The sequence below is a fragment of the Sinocyclocheilus rhinocerous genome, unplaced genomic scaffold (assembly GCF_001515625.1).
Source record: "Sinocyclocheilus rhinocerous isolate Xijiao unplaced genomic scaffold, SAMN03320098_v1.1 scaffold606, whole genome shotgun sequence".
Taxonomy (NCBI): Eukaryota; Metazoa; Chordata; class Actinopteri; order Cypriniformes; family Cyprinidae; genus Sinocyclocheilus; species Sinocyclocheilus rhinocerous.
Window position 1 is genome coordinate 534,403 of NW_015661919.1, and position 24,321 is coordinate 558,723.

Here is a 24,321-nt window from a genome sequence, read left to right on the forward strand (position 1 = left end):
ATATTCATTTTTATGTGAAGAAATTTCTAATAATGTGCTGGTATCTCTTTTCAGTGCATTGCAATGACAATTGACTGAAGTTTTTATTGATTCATTGAACTGAACCCAACTGATTCATGAGCTTTTTATTGAATCAAAAACATACAGCGCAACCACAGATGTTTGATTCATGAGTTTATTGTTTTATTTATTTATTTTTTGCTTTGTATTGAATCAAAAACACACATCCTGACCAGAGATGTCTGATTTCTGAGCGAATCACTATTATGAGCAGTTTTGCATAAAAGATTGACAAAAGTAATATATAAGACTCAAAGTAATCTATAAGACTCAAAAAAAAAAAAAGCTCTGAAGCCATTTGATAACTTTGAGATGTACAGACTAAACTTTACTGATAATACTGATATTTTCTGGATATTGTTAATCACAGTCACTCTGTGAGTTCAACTGGAGAACTAAATCAGTCTGATTCACAAACAAATCTTCGGCTTGTGAACTGAATCAACCGATTTATTGAACTGATCTGATTCAAAAGACTGATTTGTTTACTAATCAGACATTACTAGACTAGTTAGAGCAGATGTCAAGACCTTTAGTACTGTAAATAACGAATCAAAATTCAGTTTGTCTCACACAAAGCTTTTGCATTTGCTTTTGTCATTTTGGAGGTCAACAGTGCTTGCATTATATTGGTTTAGAAAGTAAGAAAAAAGTCATACAGGTTTGGAACGACATGAGCGTGAATAAACACTGACAGAATTTTCCTTTGTGGGTGAACTATCACTTCAACATCAAATATGCATTGAGGACAGAGTGAGATTGTTGCAGGTCCTTGCTGAATTCCTCGTCTCACTTGGTGAATGAGGAAACTATGCTAAAATAACCCTTAAAACATCCAGCAGCAGGTGCAGAAATCAGGAATCAACACGAAGCACCCTCATCAGAGCAATTAGCATTGCTTCACAAGGAGAGGATCTGAGGAGAGGGAGAGGAGAGATGTGCGCATGGAAAATTCGAGAAGCAGAGAGAGAGAGAGAGAGCACATATAATTGCAGGGCTCAGACTATGACTGGCAGAGACAGGGACAGAGACTCCATGAATATGCTGCAGCCCACACACAGATGGAGAGGGGCAAACTCACTCAGACAGTGCTGTGACACAGCACAATGATGTCATCTCACTGTAGACGTGCGCTCCATTCATAATCACATCAGACAAATGCCCCATTATGCAATACATGCATTCACCCTTGCATTCACCTACAGTCAATGCACCAGTAATTGTTAAGTAAGTGCTTGTTATGTACTGATTATAGAGTCATTTTCAAAGTTTACATAATAAACATACTTAGAAATAAACTGCTTGCTTTAGCTCTAGAGCACATATCATTTTAATTGGACAACAAAATCAATGTACACAACAGAAAGAGAGGGCAAGTAGGTTATAGGTGAAATAAGTACAAACGTATTGTTTTAAAAATTAAGGGTTGATGATGATGATTCAAGTCATACAGCCTTTTAGCAGCTTAGATCACTTATGAGTACAAATCCAAGCTGTAAAGATTTCCACAGGCAACAATCCAGCTTTAAGTACATTTTCATGTTCTATCAAACTGTCAAAAACGGGTGGAAATGTAGCATAAGAAGCTATTTGTTTTACTTCAGAACTAGTGTTGATAACTTTTTTTTTTTAACATTTTCATTACGTTTGATTCATTTTATCGTCCTCATTTCTATGGACATGATTGGAACACTTAATACAATACAATAATGAGTATGTCAGCTGGATCTTTTGAGTTAATAAAAAAATAATAATAATAAAAATACACTGTGACCAGAGAAGTCTGATGCTCAAGTGAATGATTCATATGAGCCGGTTCTTTTTAGTAAATCAAAAATACACAGTGCTACCAGAGATGTCTGATTCATGAGCGATTTGACTTTTATGAATCAGTTCTTTTTAGTGAATCAAAAACAGACAGCGTGGCAAGAGATTTATAATTCCCAAGCAATGACTCTTACAAGCTGCGTCTTTTTAGTGAATCGAAAACATACAGGGTGACCAGAGAAGTCTGATTCCAGCATAAAAGACTCTTATGAACAGTCCTTTTTAGTGAATCACAAACACTTATGAATCAGTTGTTAATTTGTGACATTGTGTTTTGTTGTTCTAAAGGCGTGTGATGATCAGCACTTAAATTATTGTAGCTTCTGGCTCGGTGTTCATACAACAATAATTAAAGATACACATTATGAAAATGTGGTATTTTATAAAATAATGGCATGAAATATGTTAACCACATTTTTTGTCTTCTTTTGTTTTATACCACATACCACATCTTTTGTTCATTGTTGTTTTACATTTATTTTGGGATTGAAATTATCCCAGCATTTGGCAATAGAATTGCATTTATGTTTCCCAAATATTTCTTCGTTTTGGAAAAGATAGAAGGAGAACGAGAAGAATCAATGGCAGATGTGTGTTGTTAGTATTCATGTGACCCCCTACAAGACCCGTTTTAAATATCAGTATGTTCCGTGTTTACACGCTAGGTGCTTCGTGAAAAGCGGATTTGGGTCCAGCAGTCTGCAGACTCATCTTGGGCTTTGTGACGTAGCGGTCTGGCTTTTGTGTGGTCTTGACAGGTGGGGTAGACACCCTCTGTCCGGAGGTTCGGAGCAGCAAGAGGGGTTCATCCCCCATCTGCTCCTGTGAAAGTGGGGCACGCGACCCTGGTAGCAGCCCCCACCGCCGCAGCCTCTGGCGGTAGAGAGAAAGAGGCCCAACGGTATTGAGCACACAATAGGGGAGTCTGCACGTCTGTCACTCTGGGCATATAGCACAGACCAGAGGCCCCAAACAGCCCTTTTAGCTTTTCACTTAATGAAATGGAGTGTGTATGTGTCTGTACACCTGTCATTGCATTGCCTTGGTTACCCCTTAAAGGAATGCTATCGTGGTGTTTTTTCTGTTCTTATGTGTTCATGCAAGCATTTGTAATATAGCCAGAGGGATCAGCACATTTTTAAAAGCACAACTGCAGTGAACACCTGATACAGGCCCAACCAGTAACAAATCCTTTGCCCTTTCATTAGAAGCTGAACCTGGTTTTACGCATGTAACAAGACGGCAGAGCATTGAAGTCTGTTTCTGCTTTCCAGAGGGCTTTTTCTTAGTGTGATTTTGAGAGAGAACATGTAATATGCCCCGAAAACTTTTCTCATAATGTCAAATAATGACTAGTTTACCAAGACACCACTTAAAAATGAAAAAAAAAAAAATTACATAAGATAAGTATAACATTCAACACAATAGAAACTTAAAGGTCAAATCAAAGTTTATTTATCCAGTGCTCAAAATGCAACCGTTATTTAAAATTAATATGAAATAGATCAACAATTAAATGTTTTGCAATGTTATGTAAAGCTTTTTGGTTCCAAAAAAAAAAAATCACAGAAAATGTAAAATTTGTGTGTGTATATATATATATATATATATATACACACACACACACACACATGAGGATAACAGGAACTAAGGAGCGAGGAGACGAGGAATATACATAAACAGTCTTTAATCCATGAGACACAGGGTATATCAACACTGGAGACAGTAGGAAACACATCCACGTAATGAGTAGACCAGACAAAAGGGAAACTGAACAGGCAGGAACTTAAATACAAGGGTAATTAATAGAACACATCTGAACGGAATCATAATTAAAATAAAAAAGGACAGGAAAATGACCAAATAAGGAAACACAGAAAGGCACATGAGGAGCAAAACACACACCTGTGTGTGTGTGTCTTGATGTTATGTACGAATTTAACCTGTTAAAAAAAAAACTTTAAAATTGCAGCATATTGCTATAAATTATGAATGTGCATAATTTATTACATTTATATTTTAATGTAAAATTTGTATACTATAGGCCTATATATGTATGTATGGTTGTATGTATACATATATGTCTGTGTGTGTGTGTGTGTGTATGTGTGTGTGTCTTGACATTGTTAAAAAACAACTTTAAAATTGTAATGAATATACAGTACATAATTTATTACATTTATATTTTAATAAATGATGTAAATTTTTATTACATTTTTATTTTATTGTTTCTTTTAGAAAATTAATTAACATTCATAAACAAGGCACCTCATGTCAAAAAGGTTGCCAATCTCTGTAGTGCATAATTTTCCACTAAAGCGCCTCAATATATCTTTTTCTCTTTCTCTGTCTTCCATTTCCCTCCCACACCTGTAAAATGATTGGCCACAACCTAGTTTAAAATGATTACTTCAGCAGACCAGAGAATTGAGTTTTAGCCTGGAGGAAGTTGTGGTTTGACCTGTGCTATTTTTTTACATTTGGCCCAAACGATTTCAGTTGAGCACTTGGCATTGTTTTTTTTTTGTTTTTTTACACAGTGCTTGATTTGAAGCAGCAAAATGAACGGCTCTTCTATATCTTTAGTCATTTATTTATTGGAAATGCCACTGGGTGTTCCTTAGCAAGTTTATGATACACTGTGAAGAAGGCGTCAAACTAATAAATCAAAAGTGCATTTCCATGTCTGTGGCCATGTCAGATTCTGTCACTGATGTTTTCACTTTTAGCTCATACTTAAATACTTTGTGTAGATGCATTCTGGAAACACCCCCTCACATCCACAGGAAGGATATCCTTTACTGGCAGAGCAGCAGTGACAGACTGTGCTCACATTGTGTACAGACATGTTCTAATGCTGCAGCAAAGAGGAAAAACTTGTTAGAGTATCTCTTGGAAAAGCCTAGTCAGTTAGCACAACATCCCCTTCACCCACCTCAAACAAACACACTCATATGTTCCCCAACTTCCCCATTCATACTCATACCTGAATCCCACATGCAACATGATTTATGAGGACAGCAGCTGAAGCGACACCCCCCACGTCAGATCAAAAGCAAAGTAAAATTCTCTTTGGGACAGTTTTAATCTACTTTGACAGTGGGTCTGCAGCAAGTCTGACTGTCAGACCATCAGTGTGTGCAATGTAGGGATCTGCAGTCTAAAAGAGCTGACCTTTAACATCTCACCCCCAAACCCTGGCAGCTGTCTGTGAAGCCAGTTCAGAGTTGCCCCCATCTGTCACTGACCTCCCGTAGGTGCAGGGGGGAGGGATGTCTCTTTATTTCATTAGGCTGAAAGAGAAGAATGCCATTCTCTTTGTTAGTGCACTTGTTTGTTATATAGTGTTATATATAAAATGTAGTATATAGTATTTTTTATAATACGACAGACAGACAGACAGACAGAGAGACAGAGAGATAGATAGATAGATATACTGTATATTAGATGGATGGCAGACAGACATACAGATGAATGGATGGATGGTATCTGGTATTATAAAACCATAATATATCTATTTATATATTAGATGGCAGACAGACATATGGATGGCAGACAGACAGATATTTACACACAAAAGTAGACATTTCAGACAGACAGACAGATTGATTGATCGATCAACAGACAGACAAACAGAGATTTTCACAACCATTATATGTATATACTGGATGACAGACAGACATATGGATAGCGGGATGAATGCCTAGACAGACTGATAGACAAACAGACAGACAGCTATTCACACACACAAAAGAAGAATTTTCAGGCCAATTCTGAAGTGAATTGTGAACCTTGATATACGGCCAAGGCATTAGTCAAAAGATCCAGATCATGCCTTAGATTATTACTCCAATTTCCTCATCCCAGACCTATTTCTAAACTTACATTACATAAACTGATTTGTGCACTAGACAAAGCTGAAAATAGAAGGGGGTTAAACTCAATTATTTAGAGGCATACAACACAAAGACTCAATTGAGAAGAATCTCTCTGAGCTCCATAAATCCATAACACTAATTTTGGTCTAAGGAAGCTTAGTGTGAACTTTCACTGGAGGTAACAAAATATGACAATTTTTCTCTGAGAGGCAGCACACACAGCACAAGGAGATGTAATTTCTACCTGATGCATCAGTGGTATAAGAGTCAAAGAACACAAGGGAGGTCAATCCGGTAGATAATTACATTCGTTCACTTATAAGTAGACATTAATACGAATGAGAATTTGAGTGTTGTTAACATACTATAAACAATGGTAGTCTCACAAATTTGTGAGCAATTAGTCATTTCTGAGATCACACAGTATAAACAGTGCATGTTACTGTGCCCAAGGCTGTTTGCGATCTGTCTGGTTGATAGCCGGAAGTGACTCTTTAAGGTGAGGAGAAGTCTCTCGTTCATAGCCGTGAGCCGTGAGAAGAGAAGGGAAGGGAAAGAGCTCAGGGAGTTGTGGGCGTTTGTGAAACACCAGGAGAACACTTGCCGTGACGCACAAGCGGCTGCTGTCACAGACAAGATCAGCTCGGGCTCTACAAAGGCAAGGTTTGAGAGGAAACCCCGTTCTGGAATCATTGTCTAGCTTGTGTGGGTGGTATGGCGCTTGCTGTTGCCTTGGAAACAAAGAAGATCTGACTACCATCGAGTTCATGTCTTGTTCACACATGCAGTGTGCACACAAACATAGATACATACGCATACATTATAAATAGCAGCTTTATCTTTACTGTACCTGAAAGGAGTTTCTGTTTACTGTATCCATGTGCAATTTACTGCACTGTATTGTGTGAGTAATAATCGGCACTTGTTTATGTCTGTGAGATGCAGACTTTGACAAGGTGTGGTAAAAGTTATTTGGCTTTGAGCATTTACAAGGTTTCGGGGCTCCACTGACACTGATAAGACAGCAAACATGTGAACCGATAAAATATGTATTTAAAAAGATACTGTACACATTTACTTTCATCAGGTCCCTTTCATCTCTATCATTAGAGCCTTGATTCACCTTACACAAATAGAGAAAACATAGTTCAGTAAGTTTTGGATGAAATTAAAAAAACATTCAAGCATGCACTCATAATTTGCACATCAAATAGGCTCCAGTTAAAGGGACAGTCCACCCAAAACCTGTATGACTTTTTTAGAAATTTGCTGAAAATTGTAAAGGATTTTTTTCACTTGCTCACCAATGGATCCTCTGCAATGAATGGGTGCCGTCAGAACGAGAGTCCAAACAGCTATTAAAAAACATCACAATAATCCACAACATGACTCCAGTCCGTCATTTATGGATAGAGGACTCATATTTTAGCCAGAATCAAAGGTTTAAAGTTAAAAATGTCTTAATGATGGATTTGTTTATTACAAACACTTTTCACTTTTTAACATTAATTGATGGAGTCGTGTCGCAAATTATTGTGATGTCTTTATCAGCTGTTTGGACACTCATTCTGAAGAGGATCCATCAGTGAGCAAGTGACTTAATGCTAAATTTCTTCAAATCTTCAAAAACTTTTCATTTTTGGGTGAAATATTCCTTTAAGTCACTATGCACTGAAAATCTGAAGTTCTAGTTCGTTCTAGATCTAGTCAGATCGTTTCAATGAATCAGTTGATTCAGTTGGCAAAACTGAAATATAGTGTTTCAGTCCCCATTTAGCATAAATGTGAACTATTCCTTTAAACTCTTTTGTGACTTATCATTCCATCTTGCCAAAAGTGTTCTGATACTGCATGATGCATAATTGCACAGACAGCAGTGACAGTGATGATCTATGACACTGATTGTTCTGATTAGGACAATGTTCTTGTGTGCTTTTGCCACTTTGTTATGGTTACAGTGCAATGTTGCCATCTGCTATTATTTTACTCAAATACTTATCTGGAGCTAAGCTCTAGTTTATTTTTACTTCTGGTTGCTGAGCACAACTAAACCAAGGCAAAATGTCATTCAGTAAGTTACTTTTAATTTTTTTGGGAAATTCAGACATGTTTGTGAGGTTGGTTCCTCTGTAACCATAACAAAATGTCTACAGACCTCCTTCATTTGAATTTTTGACAATTTCAGACTTGACAAAGAATAACAACTTATTGCACCACTATGACGTACATCAAAATGTGTCGATTTCATTCTCTCGACCTTAAAACCACACATGACACTCCTCTTGTGGTGTCTGATTGTTGTTGTTGCGACTGCCGTTGAAAACATGCACAAGAAAGGTGTGAATGTGAAAAAACTGAAAACAAGTCTGACCTAACTGAGTCAAGTGGCTGTTTCGTTCATGCCAACATAACTGTGACATTTCTCAAGAGATTTATGCCACATTTATGTAATCTATTTTTTTTTCTTCTGAGTACTGGAGCAGGTACCTCTGTGTAGAGCAAGTCAACAAAACAAGCAGACCACAGCTGACATATTTTGAGGTTTTAGACTGGAACACTCAGTTTTGTTAGTAATACATTTTATTAATTAAAATTAATTAATCTCTACATATCAACATGATCATCAATTAAAGTGATTATGCCACAACATTTGCACAAAATAAAGAATTTTAGTGAAGGAAGAAATTTTGTAAAACACTTAACCCTATAAACACATTTTAACACATTAAGAACCATCAACCAAACTGAGATACTGTAGAAAAACTCCAAAAAGAGAGAATATAGGACAACCACAATGAGGACAAGCACAAGTTTAAATGGCTTGCTGCCTGCCACCCAGATAATCAGCCACCCAGGCAGCAGAGCTGCTACTGCCCATCAAGCTACATAAAAAAAACAGCTGTATGTCCTCAACTCAGCAGGACAAAAACACATTAGGAACTCTAACCTGAAAGCTAGAGCAACTCACAAACTCCCAAATGGAGAGGAAGACTTTCTTCAGTATCTGAGAGTATATTGAGCTTGTTATCGTACCCTAGAGGCAAATGTTCAGTATGTTGTGTCTTTAAAAAGTGCTGTGACTGAGTTGAGTTTTTCATTCATATAATTGCTTACATTTAGAGCTCTACACTATAGAACTATAAGTTAAATAAGCAACAGAGAATATGTAATTTAATTTAATTCAATTTTTTTTTTTTTTTTTTTTTTTTTTTTTTTTTCATGTAATGGCATTGTCATGTGTCATTGCTAGGCCCAGACAGAATTTACTGGCTTTTTTTAAATAGAATTTTTGCACAAATGTTGATGAAAAATCTACAAAATTCTGCACAATGGATTTAATGGACATAATAAAATATGTTATTTGAAAATCAGAGCACTATTGTTAGTATCTGAAAAGATAATCAAATTAGGAAAATATTTAATAAACACAAAAGGGATGGGATTTGATCATGTTAGAACTCACAGAAGGCCCAATTTTACAGAAACCTGTGTGAAGTTTTGCAGAAGTAGATTCTGTGTGGGCCTAGCCATCTGCATATACATACACAAACAGGAAGTTCCAGCTGTTATGTTTAAAGGAAGTCCAACTGTTACAGATTGCTTATGAATACCCATATCTATTTATATCTGGTAAAGTTTGATTGGTTTCTGAATGACCACATTATGTGTATTAAGTGTGAACAGATAAAGTCAAAACCTACATTATGAAAGCATTACGGTTTTATTTCACCATTTATATATATTAGAAATTATATTATCCTTGACGCCGGGAATGTTCTTTGAATCATCTCTTGGCCAAAAAGTGTTTTCCACCTGACCCAGGATGACTTTCACGCTAAAATGAAAGAAAGATGCAGCTGCATAGTGCAAATAAAACAGAAAGAAACAGAAGGTAGATTAGCATAACCACAAAAACCCTCTTGCACAGGCACCAGCTCACACATAATAAGCTGCTCAGTAAACAACGTTCTCTAGTTCTAATTAAATACTCACCATTTACCACAATGTGAGCAGACCTCACCGTTTCATAACCAGCATGCACAAGGGCAAGAAGAGGTGCAACTGTGCAAACTGATTACATATGCTTCATTCTGTAGAACTGTAGAAATTCTGCAGAAGTGTTAAAACTTGGTGACAAAGGCAAGTTTGTTGGGTGCTTTTCTTTGCAGGGTATAATTACAATGCACGTCAAGTGCAGCAGAACTTAGCCGAACACAATAGAACAGAGAATCATGCAGAACTAACATTGCTGACGGCAATCAATGGCACTCATTTGTCCTAAGTTCTGCTTTTGTATAAATACCCAAAGCCGTTCCTATATTCACTCACTGGATCGTCGATGAAAGCTGATGTAAAATGGGTTATGCATGACCTTAAAGGACAAAACACTGTTCAAGGTCACTGCAACAATTCATTTTTGACGTGTTTCCTGATTGAAATGTTGATGCAGTCTGATAAGTCTCATTATGCTGTCAATGTAAAGGTTACATATTCAAATCCAGAAGAATTCAACCTATAAGAACTGTAAAGATACCCTCCTTCCATCACTGTTCTTGCTCCAGAGGGACGGTCCCTGCAATCAGCATATGCGTCACTTCGGTTAAAAAGCATCTGCTAAACAACAAGAAACAAGTTGCACAGAACAGAACTGAAGCATTTGGTTGGATGTTATTCTGTGCCAGTCAAAATCCTTCACTGGATTAGAAAGAAAGTTTATTTTAGTTTAAATATTTATGCAACTTTTTTAAAGTGTGTTGTTTGGTTATGCAAGTGGAGGCAAAGAGTGGAGGAAAAAAAGTTTAAAGTTTTCTTTCTTTCTTTTTTTTGTAAAAAAAAAAAAAAGATAAAAATTTTAGGCCGTTAATTCGACATTTAAAAATTCGACATTTTACGGGAGCACCCTTTTTTAATTTTTCATGTGCGGAATAATAGAAATATGTTAAAAGCACATCATGCATACCTATCATGTTTGAGATGCAAAATGTAACCATTTAAAACTAAACAAAACAAAACATGACCAAGCACACACAAAAAAGTACCAAAAAAATGTGCCAGATCAAAAACAAGACAGAATAAAACATAATTTTAAAATGAAATGAAATGAGCAATAATAGACTTGTGCCAGAATGTGCCAGGACAAAAACATGGCAGAATGCAGAGCTCTCCGGACTCCATAATGTTCTCTCCCCTTCTGGTAGAGCTCAGTGAAGCAATATGTTTGAGATGTGGGGCACTGGACCTCCCCCAACAGACATCAAGCTGATGAATCTGTGCTCACTGCAGCTGGAGTGCAGCACTGATGACAGACAATGGGAACAGGAAGCAAGAAAAACTGTTTCTGTATTTTCAAAATCTGCTTGTGTGTTAACATTATAATGGTAGTTGTGCTTGTTGTTGCCATAAACACCACCTTGAACATGAGCCTGTGTAAAAAATAAATGTATCTGATGTCATCACTTGCTGCAATATTTGGTCAAAAAAATCATATTGCTGCTGCTTAAAATTCACTTTCAGCAACTGTATGTTTCTGAATAAGAAACTCAGATCATCTGCAAACGCATAATATTCAGAATGAGACTGCAGGTGTACCTCAGATTTCACAGGAAAAAAGTGTTAATGTATGTCAACCATGCTAGATGAACGCACAACCCATTTATAGATGCATCCTGTGGAAACGTATCTCAACATAGACACCTGTGTTTGTGACACACAATGTTTGTTTACAGCCTCTTTACAATCAGAGCTCTTTGTACACTGTTGTTTCCTTGCGTTGGATTGTTTCTATGCAGCATGGCCTTTTTCTGATATGTCAGCTTCCTGTTGACTTTTGTGGTTAACACACACACTGCAAAGTGAGCTCATCATCATTCAGGACTAAAATAGCTGAACTGTTATTCCAACCACTTTCTTTTCCATCGAGCAGGTCACATGGTTTGAACTTGTGAGGGGTGCAGACAGAAGTCATAACCGGTGACAACTACTTCCACAATTTTCAACTACTTCCACAACTACTAGTTCTAACTGTTCAAGAATGATTTTATGTGATGGTTTTACTTTGTGTAACACTCATAGACATTTAGTGTTAAATATTAAATGTTCTAAGTAAGGAAATCTGACCTTTTGTACGAAGAACATAAATGAAAAATAGTACAGACTTTCTAAATATTTCTCTATATGCCATAAGTTTTCTTGTTCAAAAAACGTTCAAAATCCAGAAATCCTTTGTTTAGCGCCAATTTAAATAAAACCTAGATTTTCAGTGTAGACTCTTGAATGCCTGCTGTTTGGTTACAGGAATACACATTATAAGTGATTAAGACAATGCAAATCATTTAGTAAAACATCAACCAAGGCAGACTGTGAACAACTGTAACTAAAGTCATCGCATCACCAAAACCAGAGTGATGATCAAAAGATACAAAGGTACATACCCAGAGAATTTCCTACCCTCTTGAAAAGCATCAACGGGGAATGACTCTGAGTTATGAATATGACAAATCAAAATCTCATGTGATACACTAAAAGAGTCTATTTTTAATGTACAAATCCTACTTTTAGAAATTGTGATTTGTTGCTTAGAAATGGATTACACAGTGTAATTAATGGGTAAACTACGGTTTAAAAGTTCAAAAGGTTTTTGTTTTTTTTTTACTTTATAATACTTTTGCTCTTCAAGTGTAACTAGTTATTTTAAACTGTAAATATATATTTCGCAATATTACTGTTTTTACTGTATTTTTGATCAAATAAATCTTACCGATCCCAACATTTTGAACTTTATTGTATATCCACTGTCCATCTATTGTATCATCCACTAACCCATCCATCCATCCAACGCGTTGTCACCAATCAGACCAACAGCCAAAAATGCCCTTGTTAGACTTAATTAAATTTAGTATGTGTTTAAATCACACCTAATACTCACTCCTAAACAACACGCATAGTACTACAATGCACTCAGTCATGTCATTCCAAACACCACAATAATCCAAAAAGCAAGTTATATGGGTAAGTGTAAATGTCAAACTGGTTCCATCGTGGCCTAAAAATGATAAAAAGCTTTAAAGAATGTGAATACTCAACATACAAAGTGGTTAAACCTGTATTCCTTTAACAGGTGTGGCTGAAGTTTCAGGATGAGAGGAAATCCAATATCGTGAGTCAGCAGAAACAAACATGAAGACTGAAACTATCACATTATCGGCCTTACAGCTTAAGGAAACATCTGTTTTTCTTTGGATCTCTTGCAGTGGAAGACGTCACCTAGACGTCAGGCTGTAATCCAGTGCAGAGGGGTCAATGTAAAGCGGCGGACATCCCTGGATTCTCAGGACCCGAAAGCCTTTTACTCATTTCCTGAGTCCAGTCCTCTAACAGGGTTATTTTTAGTGCGCCGTGATTCACTTGTAAGTGCAGTTTAGAGAATTCAGGCCAAGCCGAGCCCGATTACTAATTTCAAGGCAGAAACGGAAAACAGACATGGATGTACAAGGAATATGCCGTCAGAAAGAGATTATTGTAGATTAACAGGGCAGAAATTCAGCTCTTTATTTAGGATGAAGCAAAATGAAAGTTTTTCAGCCCTGATCAAAGGTCTTTCGTTCAGTCGCTATTAACAGCTTTAGCCTAAATGACATTCTTGGGCAGATTGGCAGAAATGGAGCTCAGTGACTCAGTGATTTATAAGGTGATGTAATGGACTTACACAGCAATACAAGACCATGTTGATTCTCAATCCACTATGATTAGCCTTGGGACCAGGCTGGTCAATGTAATTAAAACATTTATCACTTACAAAAGCAGTCCTGGATAAAGGATGGTTGATGCAAGCAGCTGCAGCGTACATAAATGCAAAGACTTAATGTATTTTAGCTACAAGTGTTTGCTATATTATGGCACCTATCAGTGAAATCTCTGAGGCTTCTGACAACCCCAGGCACATTAGCACTCCTTGGACAAACACAGATGTTGTTTTGGTGTTTGAGAGAACTGAAGCATGACTGCACTGGCTTTAATGGCTCTGAGGACAGATGCTAACAGCTAACAGCTCTAAATGGTGAAAACAGCCAGATGCATATTCGTCTCACCACAACTCAGGACTTAGAGTGTGAAATGGTGGTGAAAGTTGTCTACTGAACTAGTATTTGTTGGTTCTGATAACTATTAAAAACTAAAATCAGTCATAGACAATCAATCAATCAATAAAATTATGCAACTTAAAATAAAACATAAAATAATGTATTATTAAATAAAAATTTTTTTTAAAAAGACAAATAAAAGCATTTCACTAGATCCCACCGTGGCACACAGATATCTGCATAATTGAAAAGTACTGTAATATTAACGTCTCCGTGTTTGATACTGCCAATCCCCTTCCTTGGTTTGCCTGCTCCCAATTTTCCTATAATTACAGACCCAGATCATAAAATGTTTCCTCCTTTGGCTTAAAATAGAGCAACTGGAAATATAGTCATGTCATTCATTGAACACACACATGCTACAAATAGACTCTAATGGCAGATCAGGAGTTATGGGCAGGTCAGGAGTGAACACTTGAAAGCAGTGCAATGACATGAGTCAGAACCTTTGACACGAATCCATTCATTCCACATTCTTTACACACCATCATTACACACACTCTCTCTGTAATGTGATCGTTTCATGCCTTGAGCAACGCAACTAATATCACTAATATCCAAAAGTGAGTGATGCTTCCTTTGTATAATAGAGTGAATTCTACCAAATAATTCCCTGTCATTTCGTCTAACGATGCTAAAGATGGAGGCAAATATTGGGTTGGGGTGACCCAGAATTGCAATTATTATATTTTCAGGAGAGGCTAATAATAAAACTATGATATTTTAACACTTGATTGAGGAAGTTAGCTGTTTTTTGGAATGTACAATGACATTATGTGATGACAAAAGTGAATTTGCACTCACAAATTTCCCTGTCAGTTGACTTTCCATTCCTTGTCATCATGAGAGAACTGACCTTTAAGGCTTTCAAAAGACTTTTTCCCTTTTTAAATGAAATATATCACATACATTTACCACAAGAAATGTCCCTAAGTTTTTCCCCTCTTCCTCTCATTGAAAAACATATTTGCCTATATACTAAATAAAGTGGATAGTACATTTACTCACATACTGTACTAATATATCGACGATTTGAGTTTACTTTTCAAGACTTTTCATTTCGTAGAATCAAAATATATGACTTCAAAAACATATGTTATCTTGATTAGTATCTTTCTTTTCGATGTCATTCCTTTTCCTAGATGTCAGATGACAGGCCTAATGTAATGTCCATGGAGGAATCTGAGCCCTTCAGGGTCGATTTGAGTTTACTTTTCATTTCGTAGAATCAAAATATATGACTTCAAAAACATATGTTATCTTGATTAGTATCTTTCTTTTCGATGTCATTCCTTTTCCTAGATGTCAGATGACAGGCCTAATGTAATGTCCATGGAGGAATCTGAGCCCTTCAGGGGCTTTCTTTTAATTTTTTTAAATGATATCTTTATGGGTAATGATCTAACATTAGTTAGCTAGTTCTACATACATAAATATTCCTGTCTAAGATTGCAGCTGAATAACAAAATCGTTTTTGGTTTCTAATTTGATAATTACATTTATTTATTTTCACACCTTTTTATTTCCACAGCAATAAATAAGGGTTAATGCTAAGTGCTTCTTTTGTTCTTTTGAGAATCTACTTTCTATAACAGCTATCATCAACAAGATAATATGTAATATCTCTGTTCTACAGCTCAGATCATCAGCTCTTCTTATTTCATAAAACAAGCAACAGCGGCATCTTGTGGCCAGTGACAGTAATGACTCAAATGACTGCCCGGTTGCCATAGAGACAGCGAAACAACATCACTCTTCCGCAACTGCGGTCAACTGAGGAGAAAACTGTACTTTTATGTTCTTTAGATGATAATGTAGAGGGACTTAAGAGTCTTTTGGAAAGCAAGAGCGCCAACGATACTCAGCAATCGGAGAATATTTTGTGGGAAAATGATGAGGTGGGAAGAAATGCGCTGTTTGATGCGTGCAACGTTGCGCTAGTACAGAGCGGAATAGTGCGCGAGCTCGTGCGGAACGGCGCTGACTTGTAATTAAAAATACCTATAGCTTGCCCACTTTAACACCTACAGAAAAAAGTTGTTGTAGATGTGTAGTTATTTAGCATAACAAGACACTAAATTACCACTAAAACTAAAGCGGTTTGCTGGTCTGAGCTGATTTACTGGGTCACACTTGTTATCCTTGGTGGTCAAATCAAACGGAAGACAATAAGCCTAACATATTTTAATAAAAATAAGTGTTCTACATTTTGTTTCAGTAATATTGTTTCTTGAAAACGTTAGCATTTTCACCTCTAAATTATGCACCATTTGTTTCTATATAAAATACATTAGAAAATGTCATGGGCCTATATACCAAGACAAGTTCACCACATGTTTTTGGTCTAAAATGTCAGGAGACCACCAGAGGGTTAAGATATTTCTAAGCTTGAAAAGTGTCGAAAACTCTTCTAAAAACCAGCCTGACCAAGACCTGCAAACCAGCTTAGGGTAGTTCACTGTTAATGGACCGGAGTTAGGCCCTAATGAACGTACAGTAACAGAATTTACAAGCTGTTGCACTGAAAAGCAGTCTGATGATAAATAATGGTTGATGGTTCATTGGTGCTGTAGGCTACTCACCATTGCATGATTCTGCCATGTGGGGTCAGCTGGACACTTTAAAAACTTTGGTTGAGCTCAACGCTGATTTTCAAGCTATCAGTTTCCGGGAAGGCTGTTGATGTGGCCCCGGCCCGGCGTTATAAAAAACTGGACTGCGCAGAGTATCTGGCATGGGCTGGTAAGAAAGAGAAATATTTCAGCACATAATGCTAGAGTCAAATCTTGTTATGATTAAGGCAGATTATTTTTTTTCCCCTCCTAACAGAGGCCAAACAAAGTTTGAACGCATTAATAGAAGATATCAGAAACATTATAGCTGATCCAGAGAAGGTTCAAGGGAAGCTCAATAAAGGACAAGGTAATTAATTATTCATAATATCCTTATGCTGCGTTCACACCAAACGCGAATAGAGCGTCTGGCGCGAATGATTTCAATGTTAAGTCAATGTAAAGACGCGTTTACGCACGCATTAATAGAAGATATCAGAAACATTATAGCTGATCCAGAGAAAGTTCAAGGGAAGCTCAATAAAGGACAAGGTAATTAATTATTCATAATATCCTTAGTGAAATAGTTTCAGATAGCCTAACATTTTTAGCAAACCCAAAAGTACACATTTCCCTAATCATTGTTTGTGTGTTGCTAGACCGTGTGTATAAACACCTGTTCAGCAAAATCTGACTGAATACACAACACCAAATATGCAACAATTCAAGACTTCATGGAACAGAAGAAGCACCTCGAAGACATACTGGCACCTGTTCTGCTCAAGCTTAACACTCAATGTGAGAACTGCTGTATCTGATTTTTTCTATTTGCATATAAGCTAACATCTTGGTATTTTACTTCATTCAGTATCAAACAGTGCATAAATAATGTACAGTTTTTAATTTCAAGGAATAGTTCTCCCAAAAATGAAAATCACCCCATGATTTACTCACCCTTAAGCCGTCCTAGGTGTATGTGACTTTCTTCTATCAGACGAATGCAATCGGAGTTATATTAAAAAAAATGTCCTGGCTCTTCCAAGCTTTATCATATGAATAGGGGTCAAGATTTTTAAGCAAAATAAAGTGCAACCATCCATCATAAAAAGGATGGTTCCAGGGGGATAATAAAGGCCTTCTGAAGCGAATCGATGCGTCTGTGTAAGAAAAATATCCATATTTAAAACTTTATAAACCGTAATCTCTAGCTCTAGCCAAGACATTTAAAAAATATATATATATATATAACTCTGATTGTATTCGTCTGAAAGAATAAAGTCACATACACCTCGGATGGCTCGAGGCTGAGTAAATCATGGGGTAATTTTCATTTCTGGGTGAACTATACCTTTAACCCAGCACATTTCTGCCAAAAAAAAAAAAAGTTTGATATTTGTGTGTTTTATTTTTTTATTACCTAAACAAAGTTTTTTGTTTCTTTTTCATTCACAGCTGAAGCCACAACAAAGACAAGAAAGCCTCAGAACTATATTGCACAGAGGCATTATGCCGTTCAAATTACAATAAATATATTTAGAAAAATTGGTTACATTTACTCAATACATGTTCTGCATTTAGACTTTTCAAAGATTTATAATTAGAGACCCTAAGATGAACATTTTATGATTCCTGACACAGAATTGCAACACAATTTTATTTGGAAAATAAAAATAAATAAATAAATTGAAAACTTTTAATCGCTGTTTAATCTGTTTAATTTACAACATGTATTGTACATTTTTTTTTATTATTTACTGATAAAAAAATGACAAATTACAGTGACAAATTAAAGGGGTCATATGATGCGGTTTCAATTTTTCCTTTCTCTTTGAAGTGTTACAAGCTCTTGGTGCATAAAGAAGATCTGTAAAGTTACAAAGACTAAAGTCTCACATTCAAAGAGATATTCTTTATAAAAGATAAGAGTCAACCACGCCTACCTGTGCGCTTAATGAACACTAGATGGAGACATAGGCCGCCTTTCATGGTCAGCATGATTTCAATATCTCCCAAATTGAATATTACATATAATTTTCAGGCGGTCTTGTGTCTACAAAACGTGTTATTCAAGAACTAAATGCAACCCCTATTAATGTCAAATCAAATGAAATATATTTTTATGACATTTCTGCACGAGGTTAACCAGCAGATGTCTCAGAGACTCGATAATCAGTTCACAGCTGTCTTACAATATCGATCGATGCTGTCAAAGTCTCAATTCTTCCTCATTTCACATTCAACAAATATATTATACATTTCTAAAAAAAAATAAAAAAAAAACTTTTACTTAATTTTAGTTGATGTGTAAAAAGTAATAAAACCTGTCTGAAGCGGTTTAAAACATAAATGCGTGTTGATCGAGTCACTCGGTCATCCTCTAGTTTCCCCTGAATCCCAGCGCACAGGCTGGCAATGGCATGTGATTGAGGTGGAAAAGCTGTCTGGATTTTGAAGTGTGAAAAAGGCTGTCTGTCCTCACCACAGGACCGGGAGGAAGGGAGGGAGTCCCAAACAACGACTCACACTTAAAGTGGACGACAGAACAATAAACTGATACTTGCTGTTATTTTGATGATTTTTGCCGCAAGGACAATGCAGTAAACTCCTGCCGTCGCTGGATTCATTCAATCATTACTGCTGTTTCCACGACCTGACTCATGGACACGCACAAGAAACAGCAGTCCATCCAATATAATTTCAAGACTGCTTGTTCTGTTTTAACTTTTGGCTGCTGATTCTGTCTTAAGAAAAGGGTGATCTGAAACTTTGCACTTTCGTATTTTTTAGGGTTTTATAAGTGTTTAAATACACTATCAAAGCTTCTTTTTTTTTTAATCCGTATTTTCTTATTTTTTTGCCGACCACGTAGCTACAGTGCTCAGTAATGTAAACATAGACTAGAATCGCGCGTACATAATTTATATTCCAACTGTGAAACAAAGAAAAATATGGGAAACTCCAAACGTTCAGTTTGAACATTGTCGTACTACTACTGTCGCTAGTTTATTCGGGTTTATTTAAACTATTTTTAGCTGTATAGTTGAATACTAAACCAACACACACAAACGAACGGAAACATTGTGACTTGAGATTCTCCTGCCACGCGCGTTAAAATCCACCGGACTGGAGTCCTTTACCTGGACGTTACCGTGGAGGTGTATCGAGCATGGAGACGGATTCAGTAACCGGTGGCGACGTGGGCTCGGTTCAGGGAGGCATGATTTCTTTAGACCCAGTGGTCGATGGGATTTTGATGGACTCGTTTTGCCAGCAGCAGGGATGGGTGCGGGTCTACGGTAGGTGATATTCAGTGGCCGCGCTGGCTTCAGATCTGTTCACCTTAACACCTCGATGATTTAACTCACAGAGAGGTGCTTTAAATATAATTCTGAGCGTAAATACATTAAATAACCAAATTATTTGGGGTTTTATTTTCTATCACCCTATAATACCGAAGGGAATTCTGAGTCTTATGTTTACCGAAGCGTTGTCAGACAGGACTGTTTATGGCAAGCCGGTTTCACATTTACCCTGCTTCTTATTGGGTAATTTCTAGCCTTTCAGTACTGGGGCACAGGCCCTGCATTAAGAGCCAGCATTTTGGTAGTAATTTTTATTAAAATCCTGTTATGAATATATTTATTTAAATAGTCTTTACCTGCAGCACAGAGTCAAACTACACACACAATAAGTTGCTTCATCAGTGACAAACCTTAGAAGACATCTGCAAGTTTTGTTTCTTAGAGTGGATTGTAGGTAAATATCCACATCAGTCAGCACTCCATTTGTTTTATTAAATTTTTTTTTATAATATTATATCAAAACAGTGATAAATTTGTGATTCTGGCATTGCTAGTTCTGATTCTAAAGTGCTGGTAGAAAACAACATGCTGATATATTATCAGGAAAAATTATTCTCAAGTTAATATATAGATTTATATTTTTTTTTTGGTAGGGCACAGAGGTCATTCACTGTTTCTTGTGCCCCAGTAAAAAGGGTCTTGCGATTCGCCTGTTCCTTATAACAAAAGTGTTTTCACTAAGGTAAGTGTTCATTATGTGCTAGTACTTGTTCCAGTAGTGACTAGTATTTAAGTTAATCAATAGCACTTGAAAATTATTACTTGAAAGTATTTTTCAACGCAACTCAAATTTATACTAATTGTTGCTAGTATCCTATTCCAGTTTATATAGAAACTATTTTAGTACTTATTCCTTAGTTTCTTGTAGCTATTCAAATCATGACTAGTATATATTATAGTTTTTGAGTAACAATTAGCAACATATACTACCTGGAGTTTAATAGTTGATATATAAACCACAGATCTATTGAATAGTTACTAGCTGAACAGATACTAGCCATTGTTGGCTTATTTACTAGTAATTAAAAATTTGTATGAGTAACTTTAAAATAGCTGCTATAGTTTGTTGTATGGACTAATATTAAAGTTGCTTGCCATAGTAACACAGCTCTAATAGAAACATGCTGGCTTAATGGTCCTTTTTCCTTACTGTTTGTGACTTAATCTATCAGTTTTCAACTTGAAAAGACACTAGGTTAAATCTTATATCCTTATACATTATATAGTATTGTACGAGTAACTTTAAAATAGCTGCTATAGTTTGTTGTATGGACTAATATTAAAGTGGCTTGCCATAGTAACACAGCTCTAATAGAAACATGCTGGCTTAATGGTCCTTTTTCCTTACTGTTTGTGACTTAATCTATCAGTTTTCAACTTGAAAAGACACTAGGTTAACTTATATCCTTATACATTATATAGTTTGTGTGTGATGGTACAATAAATTTTGTGCCTTTAGTGTGATTGTTTTAACTGTAGTGTAATTTGTAAAGAAACAATGGAATGAATATATGATAGATTCCAATGTGTGCGTATTACGATTTGTGGTTAAGGGAAGGACTGTGTGGAAAATCCTGGTTACACATAATAGGTTTGAATGTTGATCTGGTTGTGGATGATTATGTCTCCTAGAGTAGTTGTAATTGGAGACGGGGTGCAATAGGGAATAGACAAAGGTTTTATTTTGTTGACACATGAAAATGTGTTCTTGTCATGGTTTCAATTGGAGTTTTAATAGGGGTTGTTAGTTTGTTAATGCACATGCAACATTTTAATTCTGAATTACAAGACTGAATAGTAGTGAGCCATGGTAACTGATTGTGTTTCCAGATCTGTTGTTTAATAAGGCTTCTTTAAGGCTGTGTGCACCCTATAGAGTATAGACATGTTGCCAGGGGCTGTTGTCATGGCAGCCTGTTGTCTTCTTATTTAAGGATGTAAGTCGAAATCAGGGACTTCACATGAAATACAGGACATCCAGTTCTGTCAACCCACTGTCACTGACTTTCATTTTCCGCCCCCACTAATTCTGAGCTGAACCAACTAAAATCAATTTCTAAAAATTGTAATATAGATCAACCAACAAATGAAAGGTCAAGTTCCCCTAAAAATAAAAAGTGTCATAATTTACTCTCACCCTTATGTCATTCCAAACCCATATTGTTTTCTTTCTTCTGTGGAGCACGAGGAAAAATGAAGAAATTTGACAAAATCTTCTTTTCCATGCACTTAAAATGAATGGGAACTAAAGGTTCAAGCTTCTAAAAGGAGCAATATTAATTTATAAGAAAATTGGTACATATGACTTGTGGACAAGTCAATTCAAGTTTTCTGAAATCATATCATATGATGGATAATCTTGACATGCTCCATAGCTCTCTTTGACATGTTCATAAGATTCCTGATTTGTTCGAGCATCATTCCTTTGATACAATCTTAAAATGATAATCAAGTTCACAAAACAAGTCTAGATGTTGAATCGGACTGATTCAATGAGTGAAGTCACTGGATACAATGAATAATGTACAATCAATGAATAGTCAAGCTATTTTATGATTTCACAAGGCTTGGAATATAGTCATATGGACAACCTTTATGAAACTTTTATAGCATTTGGGAATCAGCGACCATCACTGTCTTCCGAATAACTCCTTTTGTGTTCCACGGAACAAATAAAGTCATTTGGTTTTGGAACGACATGAGGATGAGTAAATTATGACACAGTTCTCATTTTGGGTGAACTATCCCTTTGTTTTGAAATGCAGAGCAGTTTAATCTTATTTTCCAGGCCTGCACTGGGAAAAAGTTCAAATCCAGATGACGTGTTGTAATGTGTAAAGAATTCACGTTTTCTCCGTTCATGTGCTGTCCAACACCCTATGACATAATTTTCAATTTTTTGGTATTTGTCTTTAACTAATTCCCACTGGTGTAAGCGCAAACTCACAGTGAGACAGAAATGAGTCATTACTGACAGTCAGAGAGCAGTCAGACCTCTCACATTAAAGCTGGCCTCAGCATGGATGTCATATCATCCATAATTAAAATGACCACGGTAGCTACATGCTCATCATGTCAAACATCACTTCCTCAGACAGAGTGGAAATGAATCACGGTTTTAAAATAATGAGCGGAGCAGGGACTTTAGTTTTGGTGGTGTTCATTCAGTGACTTGTTATTACTAGGAAGTCTTTTTTTTCTGTTTATAGGTGTCTGGGGAAACTAATAACATAACTGCTCTTTTATAGTTGATGTTCCTCCCACAGGCTTATTCAAGGGCCATTTGTGTTCTATGTAAATAGTGTTTATGTGCTTTAAATGGGGGTTTGTATTGCATTAGGCAACCTACTCTGTGCACTTTTTGGGTTTGTTGTTGCCTGGAGTTATCTAAGTGAAATTTGGGAAATATATAAATGCACTTCCTCTAGTCGTTTACACAAAGCTCGGGGTTGGCGGGCGTGTAGGTAGCCCTGTCAGATTTGGCATCTGTTTGGGCCTGCTGGTTCAAAAAGTTTGCCTACATCCACAAAGCTTCTTTCATCATGCCCCTCATATTGAAATGGAAAGGTACGGGACGGTTCTGCCATGGTGGATGAAAGTGAATGCTGTTGAATGTTTGTGAAGTTGCTGCTTAGATGTGTTTAATCTTGTAGAGGAAGCCGAGAGAGGGTGGGGAGGGGTGGGAGTGAATGGTGGGATTGTGTTAGCGGCGGACAGCTCAGGATGTGCTCCCTGCTGTGCCACCTCCCCTCCACCCAACGTGAGCCGTTCGTTCGTTCATTGTAGCTGTTAGCAGACAGGGCCGGGATTATGATGTAAGCAGACCATTCCGAGAATGACCTCAGTGGACTGGATTCCAAAATTCCAGAGCAACCGGCACCAGTGCATTCATCGTGGCATTCCAGAGCTGAAATAGCTCAATAAGGATGCTGGCCGGCTTGTCTCCTACTCACTTCCCTTATGTATCTGTTAAGAATAATGTTTTCCATGCCAACTTGTCTGTTCATGGATTTGTTTTGGCCACGGCTGTTCTTTTCAGCGGTGATTATAAAACATTTCCGTGTGGACTTTCAATCAGAGAGAAGAGCTGCTAAGTATTAGCAAGTTAGACTGACATCAGTTTCCATGTGCTGCTGATCTGTATGTTCAAGTTCGGGATACACTGCTTTTAATTCTTATTTGATCGAAAATACAGTAACACAGTAATATTGTGAATTATTATTATTATTTGTTTCAATTTAATATAACTGTTATCTATTTATATATTTTTATAGAATATATAAATCTTTTAGAAATGTCAAAAAAATTCACATGATCCTTCAAAAATAATTCTAATATGCTTTTGCTCAGAAAACATTTCTTATCAATGTTGAAAACTGCTGTGGTGCTTATTTCTGAGAACTGTGATACATTTTTTAGGATTCTTTGATGAATAGAAAGTTCAGAAGAATAGCATTAATTTGAACTGGAAGACTTTTGTAACATTATAAATGTCTACTGCCAC

At 36.5% G+C, this 24,321-nt stretch overlaps 1 protein-coding gene and 1 pseudogene across 1 annotated transcript in view; both read left to right on the forward strand.

The window, feature by feature from the left end:
- Positions 1-3,315: 3,315 nt before the first annotated feature.
- LOC107726889 (ras GTPase-activating protein nGAP) overlaps positions 3,316-24,321 on the forward strand; it is a 94,807-nt gene continuing 73,801 nt past the window's right edge. The window contains exons 1-3 of the mRNA XM_016536595.1: positions 3,316-3,325; positions 9,863-9,866; positions 19,158-19,751. Of these exons, the coding sequence (XP_016392081.1) occupies positions 19,622-19,751 (130 nt within the window). The 5' untranslated portion in view covers positions 3,316-3,325; positions 9,863-9,866; positions 19,158-19,621. The remainder of the gene's footprint in view (positions 3,326-9,862; positions 9,867-19,157; positions 19,752-24,321) is intronic.
- LOC107726888 (ankyrin repeat domain-containing protein 45-like) lies at positions 10,980-18,056 on the forward strand (annotated as a pseudogene).